The sequence below is a fragment of the Microchirus variegatus genome (assembly GCF_963457635.1).
Source record: "Microchirus variegatus genome assembly, chromosome: 23".
Taxonomy (NCBI): domain Eukaryota; kingdom Metazoa; phylum Chordata; class Actinopteri; order Pleuronectiformes; family Soleidae; genus Microchirus; species Microchirus variegatus.
In genome coordinates, this window is record NC_139824.1 from 18723339 (window position 1) to 18739862 (window position 16524).

The 16524-nt window shown below is 40.7% G+C and overlaps 1 protein-coding gene across 1 annotated transcript; it reads left to right on the plus strand.

Annotated features, from left to right (window-relative positions):
- The first annotated feature begins 4881 nt into the window (after positions 1 to 4881).
- Positions 4882 to 10376, plus strand: mrpl4 (mitochondrial ribosomal protein L4). The gene is made up of 9 exons (XM_083909086.1): positions 4882 to 5034; positions 6226 to 6307; positions 6638 to 6809; positions 7613 to 7664; positions 7767 to 7884; positions 7973 to 8079; positions 9090 to 9199; positions 9282 to 9355; positions 10164 to 10376. The coding sequence occupies exons 1-9, from the start codon at positions 4987 to 4989 to the stop codon at positions 10307 to 10309; spliced, it is 909 nt and encodes a 302-aa protein (XP_083765212.1). The 5' UTR covers positions 4882 to 4986; the 3' UTR covers positions 10310 to 10376.
- The last annotated feature ends 6148 nt before the right edge of the window (positions 10377 to 16524 follow it).

Below are 16524 nucleotides of genomic sequence, written 5' to 3' on the forward strand. Positions count from 1 at the left end.
CTAAATGCACCAAAGGTCAACCTCAGAGGTCCTAAAGCTGACTTTGATGCTGACTTTGATGGTCCATCAGGAAAATTCAAAACACCAAACTTCAATATGCCAAAATTTGGCCTGTCTGGTCCTGACATTGATGCCCCTAAATGGGACTTAAAATCACCTAAACTAGGTTTGTCTGGTCCAGACCTCAGTGGTGGAATAAAGGCACCAGATCTAAACATGCCAAAGATGGACTTAAAAAGCCCCAAACTGGACTTTAATTCCCCCAAACTCAACTTAGACATGCCGTCAGGCAAAGTGAAAATGCCAAAATCAAAGGTTGACCTTCATGCACCAGACTGGGATGTTAATGCTCCCTCAGGCAAAGTGAAAATGCCTAAATTTGATCTTTCAGGTACGTTGCCAAAGGGACCAAATATGGACATAAACACAGATTTTAGTCTCAAAGCTCCAAAGATAAATGGTGGAATTGATGCACCAGACTTGAACTTACCAAATATGGACTTGAAAGCTCCCAAATTTGATGTGAATCCTCCAGGTGTTAACATTGGTTCTCCTAAAGGAAAAATAAAATTTCCCAAATTTAAAATGCCCAAATTTGGCTTGCCGAGCTTAAAAGGACCTGACATTGATGGAAACATCGATGGCCCAGATGTAGATCTAAATGCACCAAAAGTCAACCTCAAAGGTCCTAAAGCTGACTTTGATGCTGACTTTGATGGTCCATCAGGAAAATTCAAAACACCAAACTTGAATATGCCAAAATTTGGCCTGTCTGGTCCTGACATTGATGCCCCTAAGTGGGACTTAAAATCACCTAAACTAGGTTTGTCTGGTCCAGACCTCAGTGGTGGAATAAAGGCACCAGATCTAAACATGCCGAAGATGGACTTAAAAAGCCCCAAACTGGACTTTAATTCCCCCAAACTCAACTTAGACATGCCGTCAGGCAAAGTGAAAATGCCAACACTGCCAAGACCAAAGGCAGATCTTCATGCACCAGACTGGGATGTCAACGCTCCCTCGGGCAAACTGAAAATGCCAAAATATGATCTTTCAGGTTCGTTGCCAAAGGGACCGAATTTGGGCACAGATTTTAACCTGAAAGGCCCAAAGTTAAAGGGAGGATTTGATGGTCCTGACTTGAACATGCCACACATGGACCTTAAAGCTCCAAAGTGGGATGTCAACACCCCGGATGTTAACATCGGCTCACCCAAAACAAAGTTTAAGATGCCCAAAGTGAAAGTGCCTAAAGTTAGTCTACCGACCTTACAAGGACCTGAGATCGATGGCAATCTCGACGGTCGAGGCATTGACATCAATGCACCTGACGTCAACCTCAAAGGGCCCAAAGGTGGCTTTGAAATGCCAGACGTTGGTTTTGGTAGTCTGTCTGAAAAAGTGAAAATGCCACATATGAAAATGCCAACTGTGGGATTCTCTACTCCGGATTTCGATGGCCCACATTATGACCTCAAGACACCAGATCTGAATGCCAAGCTACCGAAAGGACCCAATTTGAGCATGAATTCGGACCTAAAATCCCCTGATTTCAATCTCAAAACTCCAAAATTGGATTTCCCAGATGTGGATCTTAAATCTCCAAAGTTGGACATGAACGCTCCAGACGTCAGCCTTGGTTTACCTGATGCAAAGTTCAAAAAACCCAATATGAAGATGCCAAACGTCCCAAATATGGATATAAATGGAGACCTACAGCGACCCGACCTGAATATTCCTAACGTAAACATAAATGGTCCAAAGGGAAAAATGAGAATGCCAAGTGTTAATGCACCAGACCTCAGTTTGTCTAGACCTAAGGTAAACTCACCTGACATACGTTTGCCCAATACCAGCTTCACAGGTCCTAAGATCAACATGAATACAAACCGACCGGACCTGAGAATCAGTGACCACATCGGGCAACCTGACGTCAACCTTAACGCCCCCCATGTTAGAGGAAGAATCAGAAGTCCAGACTTTGACGTGGACGCTCCCTCTGGAAACTTCCAGGGTCCTCAGTCTGATCTGGACCTTGACAGAAAATTCAAACTCCCTTCTTTAAAGCTTCCTCAGTTGGGAGGCGTCAACGACGCAGGGTCTGACATTGACTTTGGTGCAGCTCAGAGACCGACCAATCTCGATATTTCTCCCCCTAATGCAAAAATGAATGTAAAACCAGTAGAAGTGAAGGGGAACATCAAAGGTCCAAATATGAACGCTCCACACGTGGACGCACATCTGCCCAAAGCAGCCGTGAGGAATCCACAGCTGCATCGCAAATCTCCAGAGCTGAACCTCGACGATCCTTCTTACAGTTTCAGAGGACCGTCGCACAAGCATCGCAAATCTGACACGAGCGGCGCGAGCGTGAGAATCCCCGACCTGGACGTGGACGGAGATCTCAGACCGAGACACAGCGATAGAAGGTCACATCACGGAGCCCACGTCGACTTCCACCGCTCGGACCTCAACATCGACGATTTCACAGGGAAGGAGCATGTGCTCAGAGCCAGAGCCTCAAAGCCAGAGCTGCACGTGTCTCACAGCTACAGACCGACGAGCTCTCCACCGTCGGGAGTCCACACTGACGTGAAGAACCTGGTGCACACCAGGAGAATCCCGGCCGGTGACGCTAACGCGCATTCAAAGCAGAGGACGACGTCACATCTGTCTCAGGACGCGCGAGTCAGAGTCCCCGACGCTTCTGACGGATACTACGTCACCGTTTTTCCCACCGCGGAAAACAGACAAAATCAAAAAATGCCAAACCGTAAACACAACACTCTTGGACGACCCGACCTACATCCAGGAAACATGGAACTGGAAGTTCCAAACGAGAACGACCTGAAAGGGTCAACGTTCTTTTTCTCTGACCTCGTGTAGGATTCACTTTGTCTTTTTGTCTTTTGTTGATTTAATACGAGTTACTTTTTTATAAGTGATCATCATTTTGTATAGAAAGCCCCTCCTCTTGCGTTGTCATGGTGTAAAACGATTACACAGCTGCATGTTTGCACTTATTAGTTTTTATACTGTTTTAAAACATATAAATGTGCATATTTAGCCGTCTGATTATCAACTCTAACACTCAAAATGTTCTCAAAAACGCTCTTGAAAAAAACATTTGCAGATTTTTGGACAATTTTTCATGTTATTGTTTATATTTTATTTTGAAAAACCCACCATGTTTATATTCATTGGAGATGTACAGAGAATTTTTTTTAAATTGAGTACAGTTTTGGAATATTGCACTGCCATTATTTACTTTGAAGTATTAAATATGTACAGTATAGAAAATATTAGAATTTACCCAAAAACTTTTGAAGAGAAGCTGAAGACGGTGTTTGAGGACATTAAACATTAAAATAAAAACATTTGCATAAACGTAATTATAATGCAGCATACGTGCACGTGTTTAATACACATTTAAATAATGTCTTTACATACATATTTTGTTGTAAATACATGTTGAATTAAAGTCTTTGTGTGTACAGTATTTAAATTACAGAAACATCAGAAAAGAGAATTATTACTGATGCTGAAATTTGATTAGAACATTATTTTATTCTACATTATCTATACATATTATGTTTTTTAAAAAATATTCTATTTTATTATACATATGCCATTTTGCTTCTTTCAGGGAAATAACACAAATATGTACATTTAGTCGTTAGTCGTTTAGTTGTTACAAAATGGACCGAGAGGCCACAGGAAGCATTTTTCTGCCATTATTTACTCAAAGCTTTCATTATGTAAATAAACAATAAACTTTGAATTTTCCATTTGTGTGTGTGTGTGTGACTTATTGTTGTGTTTAGTAGTTAGTTGTTAGTATCTATCTATCTATCTATCTATCTATCTATCTATCTATCTATCTATCTATCTATCTATCTATCTATCTATCTATCTATCTATCTATCTATCTATCTATCTATCTATCTATCTATCTGTCTGTCTGTCTGTCTGTCTTTCTATCTATCTATCTTGCTAGTTAGTGTGTTAGTTAGCTTGTGAGTTTACAAGCTAGAATCTATCTTTCTTGCTAGTTAGTGGGGTAGTTAGCTTGAAAGCTAAGAATCTATCCATCTTGCTAGTTAGCTTGTGAGCTCACAAGCTAGACTCTAACCATCTTGCTAGTTAGTGTGCTAGTTAGCTTGTGAGTTTACTGTCTTTCTTGCTAGTTAGTGTGGTGGTTGTAGTAGTATCTATCTATCTATCTATCTATCTATCTATCTATCTATCTATCTATCTATCTATCTATCTATCTATCTATCTATCTATCTATCTATCTATCTATCTATCTATCTATCTATCTATCTATCTATCTATCTATCTATCCGTTAGCTTAAAGTAATCTATCTGTTAGCTTAAAGTTATCTATCTATCTATCTATCTATCTATCTATCTATCTATCTATCTATCTATCTATCTATCTATCTATCTATCTATCTATCTATCTATCTATCTATCTATCTATCTATCTGTTAGCTTAAAGATATCTATCTATCTATCTATCTATCTATCTATCTATCTATCTATCTATCTATCTATCTATCTATCTATCTATCTATCTATCTATCTATCTATCTATCTATCTATCTATCTATCTATCTATCTATCTATCTATCTATCTATCTATCTATCTATCTATCTATCTATCTATCTATCTATCTATCTATCTATCTATCTATCTGTTAGCTTAAAGTTATCTAGCTAGCTATGTATTCAATTAACTTTATTAGTCCGCAGCTCTACACATGTTATGTCTACCGCTCACCGCTAGATGGCACCCCACCCTCCATTTCCTTGTGACGTCATAACAATGCGCCATCAGCAGCAGCACGACGCGACCTCTGCCGCTGTCTCCATCGAGGGGAAGAAACGATTCTAACGACTTAAATAAGCTGCGTTTATATTTATTTATAAATGATTTCAGGAGCAGAATAAGTTTCCTGAGCTGAAGGAACAAAGTGAACAGAGATGCTGCGTCTGTCGCTGCTGGTTTGTAGCAGAGGAGCCGCTCAAAGGGTGAGAAATAACGACGTGTTCACACAGTCACAGGCTTTGAAACGTAATATTAAACATCACGTTTACAGACGTATAGAAAATATCGAATTATATCTTAATAATGACAGATAACGGCCGGGTTGGTAGGAAGCAAGAAGCAAAACAAGCAAGAAAACAACAATTTAATAGACAGAGATTCACATGTTTCAGTTCAAATGTGTCACATGAACTTATTATGTGTCTGATATAATAATTACGTTTGTTAAAGAACGGAATGTCTTTTATGTCTTAAATATATTAAAGACTCTGGAAACATGGCTTGTCATATTAAAAATGCTTATATTAAAGTTGAAAATAACTTTTCATAACTATTAAAAAAAACCTGTCTCTGGGATTTCAACAGTTAAAAAGACAAATATTTCGAATTTGGATGAAAACTGATTTCTAATATTTTTACATGTTAAATATCATGTACATAAGACCCTAAATTACATAGAAGACTTGTGTGGATCTGGGTTCCCAAAGGCTTTAAACCATTGGTTCTCAAAGTGCGGCCCGGGGGCCAATGGCGGCCCGCAGAAACATTTCTGGCGGCCCCGCAATGAATTAACAGTTGATAGTTTTAACCCAGGAGCGACTAAGCTTGTTAAATGTTTATTGGACATTACTGGATACAGACCAATAAGTGTAAACAAAAATACTGGGTATTTACCTGGTTTCTATATGGTGAATTTTAGTGTATTATTGGGTTATAAGCTGGTAATAAGCAGGTAGCTACAGCCCCCAATTACTAGCTATTTACCCAGTAAATATATGGTAACAGAAATGTGTTACTTGGTATTAACCTGTAATTAGAAGGTAAGAACAATGGCCAAAATACTGGGTAATTACACAGTAAATTATAAAGTGTTATCATATTAACTTTATAATTACATTATATTAACGCTTATATTAGCTAACGCTAAACTGTAGAACTGCAATCTGGTCATTAATATTATTACAAATGGGATTTATTTCAGTTTTTTTTCCTTTGGCGGCCCTCAGTCCAATGTTGGGTTCCTAAATTGGCCTCAGGTATCAGAACTTTGAGAACCCCTGCATTAATATATACAACATTTTAAACTTGTAAACAAAAACACTAAAGTACACTCAGGTATTTTCATCATGAAAACATTACTGTGTCTCACAAACGTTGTGTTTTCTCCTCCTCAGTTTTCCTCGTCGTTCTCCGGTCTGAACTCTCTGCCTCCAAACTTACTGCTGCCCTCTAACCTCGTGGATCCTGCCAGATTAAGTGAGTCTGACACTGCACCTGTGGCTTAATCTGGATTTAATCTGGAGTTTAATGAAGTCAAATACAAGACAATTGCTTATTAGGCCCACACATGGGTTACGTTTACACCGTGACAGCATCAAAGGTGGTCAAGATGAGAAGTAATATGTGATAAACATGCATTTTCACATCAATGAATTTGCAAAGTAGGAAAAATGTTGACATTTATAAAAATATAATACAGTACGGACACCCACTGCTGCAGAGGGAGGGACATGATAGTCTGGGTATTATCAGAAACTGTTGCAGCAGTTTATTTAATGCTCCTGTGCTAACGTTGTCGTCCCTCAGAGCGTTCGCCTCCGCCTGCAGACTCCTCGCTGCCTCTTCTGAGGAAGTGCGACGCCGTGGTTCCTGCTCACCTGAGCCCCGTCCACACGTGGGTGGAGTCTCTGCAGAGCGTGGACGCTGAGCCGGTGGGTTTGGCTCAGCTCCACCCCGACGTTTTCGCCGTGGCTCCGAGGTAACGCACAGTTGTTGTTGTTGTTGTTGTTTTATCCTGTGTTAGGAAAAGTGTGTTGTGTGTCGCACATTGACATCATCATCAGTTCATGGTCAGAGAAGGTGCAAACAGGACGGATGTTAATGTCAGACTAAAATGGAACTAGCAGCGTTTTAAAAAGTCTCCATTTTTGTGTTTTAAAGCTCACACAGAGTGGTCCTGTTGCACATATATGTTAGTTATGGAGGTCTACTTACATACATTAACTTGTTTTTATGGTCAAAAACCTCCTAGTTGCTGTAAACGAGCCGATAGAAATCCTCTTTTCTGACGCTGTTTCCCAGCCGCGATATTTCAGACTCAACTCTCACACCCAGAAGACAGAGTGTGTTGTGATTGGCCAGCCAGCGTAGAGCCTTCCCAACTGTGTTGTGATTGGCCAGTACCCGGAAGTGACATATTCAGCACACCCGCTCTCAGAAGCACAGCTCCCCCCTCTGGAACGGTGGATGCACTGCTCCTCATTATCAAAACATTGTTTTAACAGTGTTTAAAAATAGCTTCTTCACGACTCCCCGCCGCAGTCCCTTTGACGACCTTTGACCCGGAGTCAGACCCAGAGTCAGAAGACACTGTCGCTCGTGAAACACCTCCACAACGGACGTTATTCTTCTTCTTCTGCGGTTCAATGTACGCAACCGGATGTGCCCGGACTAGTGCCCGGAGCAGGAGGATCTGCTGTTCAGGAGAACCGGTGTTTACGTAGGTTTACTTGAGGTTTTATGAACGACGCCTTTACTGTGGTTTGTTTTCTCTCCTCTCAGACTCGACATCCTTCACAGCGTGGAAAAGTGGCAGAGAAATTTCAAAAGAATCGTAAGTCGTGCGCGCGTTTTATGTTTGACGTTATGAGACGATGAGGTCGGCACACACTCTCTCTCTCTCTCTATAATCACGTTCTACTCTCGTTTTTATCAGAGCCACGCCAACACCAAGGTGAGGTCAGAGGTCAGAGGAGGAGGCAGGAAACCGTGGAAGCAGAAGGGAAGCGGAAGAGCTCGTCATGGAAGCATCCGCTCACCGATATGGAAAGGAGGTACGTGTTCTATTCCTGAACCTTTGTCTGTTTGAGACTGTGAACCCTGAAAGTCGTGTGGCGTCTTTTCTCTCTCTCTCTCCTTTAGGTGGAGTGTCTCATGGACCCAGAGGACCGACCAGTTACTACTACATGTTACCCATGAAGGTGCGAGTACAAGGACTGAAGGTGGCGCTGAGCTCCAAGATGACGCAGGTGAGTGAAACCGAACGTCGAGACGTCGAGTTGTTGTTATTTTGCTCCCGTTTGTGTCGATGTGTAAACACTTTTACACACGGAGCTACGCAGACGCTCACTCACTTCTTTTATTGTAAACAAGAACCCAACAACGTACGCACTAGTTGCTTAGCGCCATCTATTGGTAGCAAACGGTATAACACACTTTGGCTCATACGTAACAGTTATCTTTTCAGATTTTCCTTAGAGGTTATACTTACTTAGTTCCAGAGATACCTGTGAACAATCCATTGTCTCTGCTTCAAAGCAGCGTCTCGGCACAATTAAACTCTGATCTCTGTTCTATTTCCTATGTTTCAAAATAAAAGCCACAGCCTGCTTTAATGCTTTAAGTGCCATAACTTAAGAACTGCTATGTATTTCATAGTATCATTTTCTTCGTATCGTAATAGATGGGAGAATCGTATCGTATCTTATCGCTGGTCATTTTCATGAATCGTTGGCAGTGTATCGAGATGCGCATCGCATCGCTTCGATGATGAAGATTCCCAACCCTAGTGTGCCGTGTTTTGACCATCACGAAAACTGAGAGAGGAAATTCAAATGTTCCGTAAAATGATTCCTCGCTCTGAGAATAAACAGCGTTTTTCTGTGTGAGGTCTGAAGTGTCACTGTTTCACGTCTTGTTCACGATAAAATACCAGGATCTTTTAACTTACTATGACTTAATGATGGTTCTGATACCTCATTGAAGTATGTTTATTCATCTTACTGTAGTCATTAATTGAATTTCTGGTTGTATTGATACTACAACTTGCTATATTTTTATATTTATATATTTCCCAGTATTTTTTTGTGCATATTTTACCTTCAGCTTAGTTTTCCCACATTTCCCTCTTGTGTATAACATGAGAAAAGCAGTGATGAGACACAGTATGTCTGTCCGTCCATCCTTCTAACTAAAATAATGTTTACATCTGAGAGGTTTAGACCCAGTGATTATTTAGCATTTCTTATTTCTCTTCCAGGACTTCCTCTACGTCGTGGACTCCCTGGACCTTCCCACACCAGACTCCCAGTACCTGCTGGACCTGATCAGACACAAACACTGGGGAGAGTCTGTGTTAATAGTTGATGTGTGAGTATCATCATCATCACGGGTAAATGCTCAGTTCTGACTATTGTAGTATTGATTTTGTTCTTTTTTTTCTTCCCCTCAGAGGTGAAGATTTCCCAGAAAACATTCTTCAGGCCACAGCAAACCTGAAGACGGTCAACATCATTCCAGCCATGGGTGAGTCGGAAAACTCCATCGTAATGATGCTGATTTTACACTTTTGGTAACAGGTTATTGTGATAGTTATGTGTTTGTATGAGATATTAACACTGGAAACAGCCCAAAACAAACACATTATATATCTAATGTATATCATCTTTGATATAATTCTCCACAGAAGACCGGTGTAGCCTTAAGGAAACAGACTAATCTGGGATATTATGCATTTTTGTTCTCAGTCATTATGTTGCTTGATGACCTGTTTTGTGTAGGGTAGTATTTACTTTATACATTATTTTATATGAGAAAATTATGTATATAATTGCACATAAAAAAAAATATTTTTATATATTTGACACAGAGGTACATTTATAATTGTTATTCTTTTTTTTTTTTGCATTTGTTTTAATCATTTTTTCTTATCATCACACCAGTTGATGTATAATGTATATGTATTTTAGAATAGACTGAATCTGTTATTTTCTGTTACAAAATCAATGCAGTAATTCAAGAACTGGTTACTGAAGTTAATGCTGTTTGTATTTTTTTAATCACTAAAGAGTGATATTTGATCAATTATCAGCCACAGTCTGGATTTCCACAGGCTTATAAAAACCCTTCTTCTGGAGACCAGCATCATTAAAAACACTAAAGTAGTGATCAACAAGTCAACACCAGGTTATTTTCCCTGTTAGAAAAGTCCGTCTAAAGATGAGATAAAGTCACTAACAGTCTTAATCTATCAGATGTAAACTGGCTCAGATGAGATCTGCTTTATTTCAGTGAATATAAACTGTTTTGACTGAGTGCGTCTTGTGTGGTTCAGGTCTGAACGTCCACAGTCTGCTGAAACACGAGGCCGTCGTCCTCACGCTCAGAACCCTCAGGTTCCTGGAGGAGAAGCTGCTGTGGCACGACGAGCGCTTCACGCCGCTTTACCCGTTTAAACTGCCGTACTCTGACTTCCCGTAGCAAACGTGACATGAACTGACTCCTTTTGTAAAAAATGAAAAAAAATGTGTTTATTAATAAGTTCAGTATGAAAACAACTCAACAATAAATAATGCCATTGATTTAAAAAAGAATCTATAATCAATAATTGAGTTTGTGAGGCAGGACGCCGTTGGCGAGGTCGTTTCTGACTTCCCAGCGGAGCGCGGAGCGTTTCTTCTCCGTCGGCACGACGTAGGCGTTTGGCACCAGGACTCTGCGAGGTTTAGGCTGCGACAGAAGAGACACAGACGAGGTTCACTGTGATGAAGTCAGCGCTGGCTGTTCACTGAACCCACAGTTTCAAACCCTTTGTTCAGATTAAGTTTTCAGCGAGCATGAGGCAGCACAGATAACCACAGACTTTGTCTCTGTGGTTCTTCTACGAGGAGTAAAAGACGAGTTTAAGTCTCAAATATTGAAAACCAAAACCAAAGGCATTAGCAACAACATATAAACCATGATATCATCGACTTCAAGTTTGGATTTTGGAGAAGATGAAGGTGTGACCTGAGAACCTGTTCCCTCTGCTGCTGCTTCACTGTGAGTAATGACACAAACAAAGCTCATAACGTTCATTCGTGCTACTTTGTGATGTTTACATCTATGACGACGGAACAATTCACGTGCAACGTTCCCATCATGTATGGCAAAGCTGTTTTAACATTTAATCGCTAGACTGGATATCTGTAATTTGATTCTTCCTCGACAAAAAGAACATTTCACATATCCACAACGTCATTCTTCTTGGACGAATGACGTCACTTCAGTGCGGTTTCATTACAATTACTGTAAATGTTATTATGACGAGTAACAATTGGATTGAAGATATCTGAAATGGGTGTTTCTCCTGGTAAGAATGTTCATTCTAGATATCCAGAATGACGTTGTGGAAATCTGAAATCGCAAGCCCAATACACATGAATGACAAAAGTGACGTCATTTGTCCGAGGAAGAATGTTGTTGTGGATATGTGAAATGTTCTTTTTGTATTCCAGATATCTGTAATACAAATCCAGTCTATTTTTTAGTCAATTAAATGTTAAAGCGACCACTTACACTTTTTAAAGATTTTTAGATATCTTAAATGTAGTTTTGACTTGTACAATCACAGTCGTAGATATCTTGAAATAACATTTCTACAAGTAAGAATGTTATTGCGGATATCTTTAATTACCATTCTGACTATAGGAGAAGTGCTATTATGGCTAAAATGTAATTACAGAGGAGTGTGGTTCGATTAAATGTTAAAACGTCTCGCCGTACATCATGAAGGCTTTTTACGCTGTGGCACATTTCTGCTCAAACTTGTCACTGGATTGTGAATTCAACATTAGCTAAAACACTGTTTTTGTTGCATTGTGCAGTGATACAGTAAATATATTATCTGGGGGGGTGAATACTCACTGGTGGAGGCTGGTATGCGAGACGTTCCTGAAAACAAAGAAAACAACTTAAGGACAAATGTATCATGACTTTTATCAAGTGTCAAGTAAAAATGATGCTCATTTAACAACAGGTTTTTGTCTCTTATCTGAGATGCGTTCACACCTTTATCTCCCAGCGCAGATCTTTTCTGTCTCTCTCTCCAGGAAGTTTGTACATTTCCCAAAACTGTTTGTACTGGAAATACCTGCATCAACAAGAGAGAGAGAGAGAGGAGGAGGAAATCTGATCAGACGAGTCTACATCAGCAGAACGCTGTGAATCTGAGACACACGATGACATCATGATGGGGTGAGAACGTACTTAGACACTGGGTCAGTCTTCTTGACGCTCTGCTGACTCAGCACTGGTCGAATGACTGAAACCATCAGATAAAAAAAAAAGGTGTCACTTTAGAAAAACAACCAGATAAATAAAGTGGTGCAGTTGGTTTTATGTTTGACGTACAAGACTTTGGTTTGGGCCTGAAGTCGACGTCGCCTTCAGTTCGTGTCTGTTCAAAATGAAATACAAAAACATTTAGTGACACATCTTTTTTAGTCAGGGTTATATTTCTATTTCTGTTCTGACAGTAGATGAATAATCCAGTATAAAAACAAGATCTTATCATAGCGAGTTGTAAAATCATCTCACTACACTAAAAATGTGATTATGGTAAATCATACAAAATATAATTTTAACCCTAAAAGAAAGAGTAAGTGAGTAGCCTTTGCCCATTTTTTCCAATCTTTCAATATCTGGTATAATTTACTGCATGTTAAAATAGTGTATGAACAATTTAAAATAAAGAAAAACAAAAAGGTTTATTTAGAAAAAGAACTGTAGTTGTACATGAACACCAACAAAAATGATAAGACATAAAGAAATCTTAATGGAAATGTGTTTTAAAACATCACTATATCAGCGTGGACTACATTACCCACCATGCCTCTGACGTAGGACTCAAAAGCGCTCAGCAAGATGCCGTCGGCCTCGGAGCCGAGCGTCTCGCTCTGACTGACGTCGTCTTCGTTCTCCGTCTCAAAGTCGCGCCGAGGCGACGCGGCGAGACGGACTTCTGACAGACGTTCTTCTAAACAACTGACCGAGTCTGTCAAGAAAGAGAGGACACACAACCATCATCATCATCATCATCATCACACAATAAAGACGTCTTCATCAAAGCCCTCTGAAACACTGACAAACACTCCCTCATGTTGTTCCAGACGAGACCATTGTTGGGTTTATGTGTTTATTTTTTGTGTAATACCTGGACACACCAGGAGGTGGTGCTCTGTACTGTGGGGGTGCAGGAAATGGTTAAATAGAGCAGCAGGTAATTACTCAGCAGGTGTGCTGCGACACTCCTACATGTACCAGTAACAGCAGCTCTTCAGTGGTTTAGGTTTGTTTTGTTGTTTTATTTTGATAAGAATAAATCACTGCACCAGTAATTCAAGTTATTTTAGATTCAGTCTTTGACATGTTTGCACAAAGCTCATTATAAGTTAATTTAAGCTTGTAAAGTTGAGTTTGCTGTGGCCTGAGTTTTGAGGTGGAAGCCTCCTACTTAGATCTTACTGTTTTAGTCTCATCAGGCGATCGATCAATGATTAATTTTAAAGCTAATATCGGCCGATATCATGGTACCCTCCCTCATCTTTACCTGTCTTCTGCCTGAGGTTTCCCTCCCACTCCTCCAACATCTTTGTGTACGTCGTCCAGTTAAAATCCTCTTTGGAGTCTATGAACTTGATGTCCTTGTTGCTTAAAGACTCGTCTGAATCTTCCAGCTCCACTCGTCTCTCAGGTTTCATCTTTGTGTGATTCTGCTCTTCCTCGTGAAGCTCTTCGTCACCTCCTCCCTCTTCAGGATCACTCTGTGTTGCCTCCAGATGCTTCTCCAGTGCCAATAACGTGTCTTCATAAATGGCAATCACATCCTTCTTTTCAGACTCGGTGTCACATTTCACTTCTCCTTCAGCGTCCACTTCTTCATGCCGACCTCCACGTTCACAACAAGGATGAGGAAAACCAGGCTTGTTCTCGTTGTGGTCGTCTCTGAACTCTTTCTCCACGTCAAACCCTCCACAGCTGCTAACTGAGCCAACGTCTTCCTCGTCGTCTCTCGTCTCAGACGGTTCTCCTCGACTGTCTTGGTCAGACTCGGCGATGGTGTGGTCGTCTCTGTGGTCTCCTCCCTCCTGTTCCTCTGGTCTGAAGGTGCTGTAGCCAGAGGTCATCAGACTCGGAGCTGTACTGCTACAACTGATGGTGCAATGTTGCTCGTCTGCCATATCATCATCGTCATCATCATTATCTTTCCCACTCCAAATGGAGAAGTTCCTCTGATTGTTCTCCTTCATTTTGAAGTTCTCTCCTTTAACCTTGAGCTCAGTCTCCACCTCCTTATCATTACGTCTATTTTTCTCCTCTGAGAATCCTTTTTCTTCTTCCTCACTGAACACTCGCTCATTCTCCTCATCATCATCATCATCATCACCATCATAGTCATCATCACTTCCTTCTTCAGAACTCCCCCTGGTCCAGTTCTCCTTGCTGTTGACCTCAGGTTCTTCATCCTCTGAATCCTCCTGTAGATCGTCCTCAGTCTCAACTCCAGGTTCTGAGTCCTCTTCATGAACCAGATGCTCAATCTTCTCTGCTTCTTCATCATCAACACTTTGATGATTAGAACTCTCACTGGATGAGTTTCCCTCACTGTCGAGCTCAGGTCTTTCCCCCGTACTTCCATCTTCCTCCTCTAAATCTTCCTGTACAGAGTCCTCGTCTTCTTCACTTACAGGATTGGAATCTTCATCATTAACCACTTGCTCAATCTCCTCCTCAACATGACTTTGTTGTTCCTCGTCTTCATCTACCACTCGCTCAGTCTTCTCTTCCTCCTCTCCAACATGTCTTCCATCTTTGGTGAAGTTCCCCTGGTCCTTCAGTTTAGGTTTATCTTCCTCCACGAGCGAGTCCTCTGCCTCTGCATCTTCAATAACCATTCGCTCAATCTCCTCCTCCACCTCCTCATGTTTCTCTCCATCAGACCAAAAAGATGAGAAAAGGGAGTTCTCCTCCTCATCATCATCATCATCACTGCTGCCCTCGTCCCACTGAGCGTCGTACATTTTGTACATTGTGGACGTGGACGACCTGTGGAGGTTTGTTTCAGTGTGTCATCTGTGTTCAAGAGGCTTAAAGACGGAGCTAAGAGGATTAAACGTCCAACAGCCAAAACTGACAAAACACCCCCTGCTGGTTATCACGGGTAGTACACATGTTCTTCTTTTGATTTACTCCTGAAATAATTTGACTTATTTGATGCCCAAAAGTTTCCCATCTGATAATATCATTTCGTTTTTGATTTAATTATGTACAGGTTCAACACACACTAATTTGGCTTGTAACCATTTCTGTAAAACATTATAGAGAAATGTTAAATGTAAATTACCCGAGTAGTCGCTGTAGAACGACTCGTCACAGACCAGAGACTGTCCTTTATGTTTCCTATAAAAAGGAACAAGAGAAGACAGATTCACGACTGAACACATAAATGCTTAGTGCAGGCTCTAAAGAGACTTGTCATGTGTCAGTGTGTCAGACTGAGTCTGTCTGTTGATTATTACCTCAGGACTTTTCTCTTGATGAAGCATCTCCCCTGGGCGTCTGAAGAAGACGTGTAGCTGTCTGTGAGCGATGGTTGGAGTGTGTCCTCGGGGTCTGGCTCCACCTGCAGCCTGGAGGGAGCACCTGCAGGCAGCTGCAGCTTTGGAGCCACCGAGTGCCGAGCGTAAGAGTCGACGTATTCCTGCCGCTGACCATCGTCTCTGCTCTGACATGTGGTGAGCACCTGAGTGTTGCATATAACACACAAAGTCACATCGGTGCTTGACATTTCCTCTTTCTATATTTGTCTATTCAAACATTTGACAGTAAATCCCTTTTCAGAGTGGTAAACACTTACCTGTTTCTCTTCATCTGCTTTGGACGAATGCAAGAAAAATCCCTCGTCACCGTTTCTGATGTAGCACTGACCAACTGCAGAGAAAACACACGAAAAGGGTCATTTTGAAAAGACCATCCTTTTAATAAAACTGTTATTATATTATTCTAATCGTCTGACAGTCGCAGCAGATCTGCAGCAGATCTGACCTTTTTCTTTGGTGTAGGCAGGAGGACTTGGCTGAGTTTTGGTGGACTTTTTCTGGGCAGCTGAAGTGAAGGCTTTCCATTCGCCGCATCGAATCAGTTCATCGAGTTCTGTTACACAAAGGGCGATATTTAAATCATTTTCACTTTTGCAGATCTCTACAAAATACAGCGGAGAGAAGGTTCACGATCGGACAAACCTCGTTTGAATTCACGCAGCCTGTCTTTTGGAATGTTTCTATAGCCGAGGATCTCCAGCTGTTCCTGAATTTCCACTTCTGAGAAATCCAGGTAATCCATAGTATTTCAGCTCTTCATCAAATAGGTTGTGTACAATCTGAAGGGAAAAATGACAGTTTAAAGTGTCAAACACCGATTTATACCAACATATCAACATAAACAAACAACCACAAAAACAAAACAGGTTACTGGTTAAATGTTGTGGCAAAGTACGCCTTTTTTTACAGTCTCTAATTTAAATGTAATTTTAATTTTTATTAATTTAATTCTTCTTTAAGACATGAAAAACACAACGTATACAAAATTACACTGATCAGCTACAGCATTAATATCTACCTGTTTTAATGTTGTGGCTAATTTGTGATTGACATCTC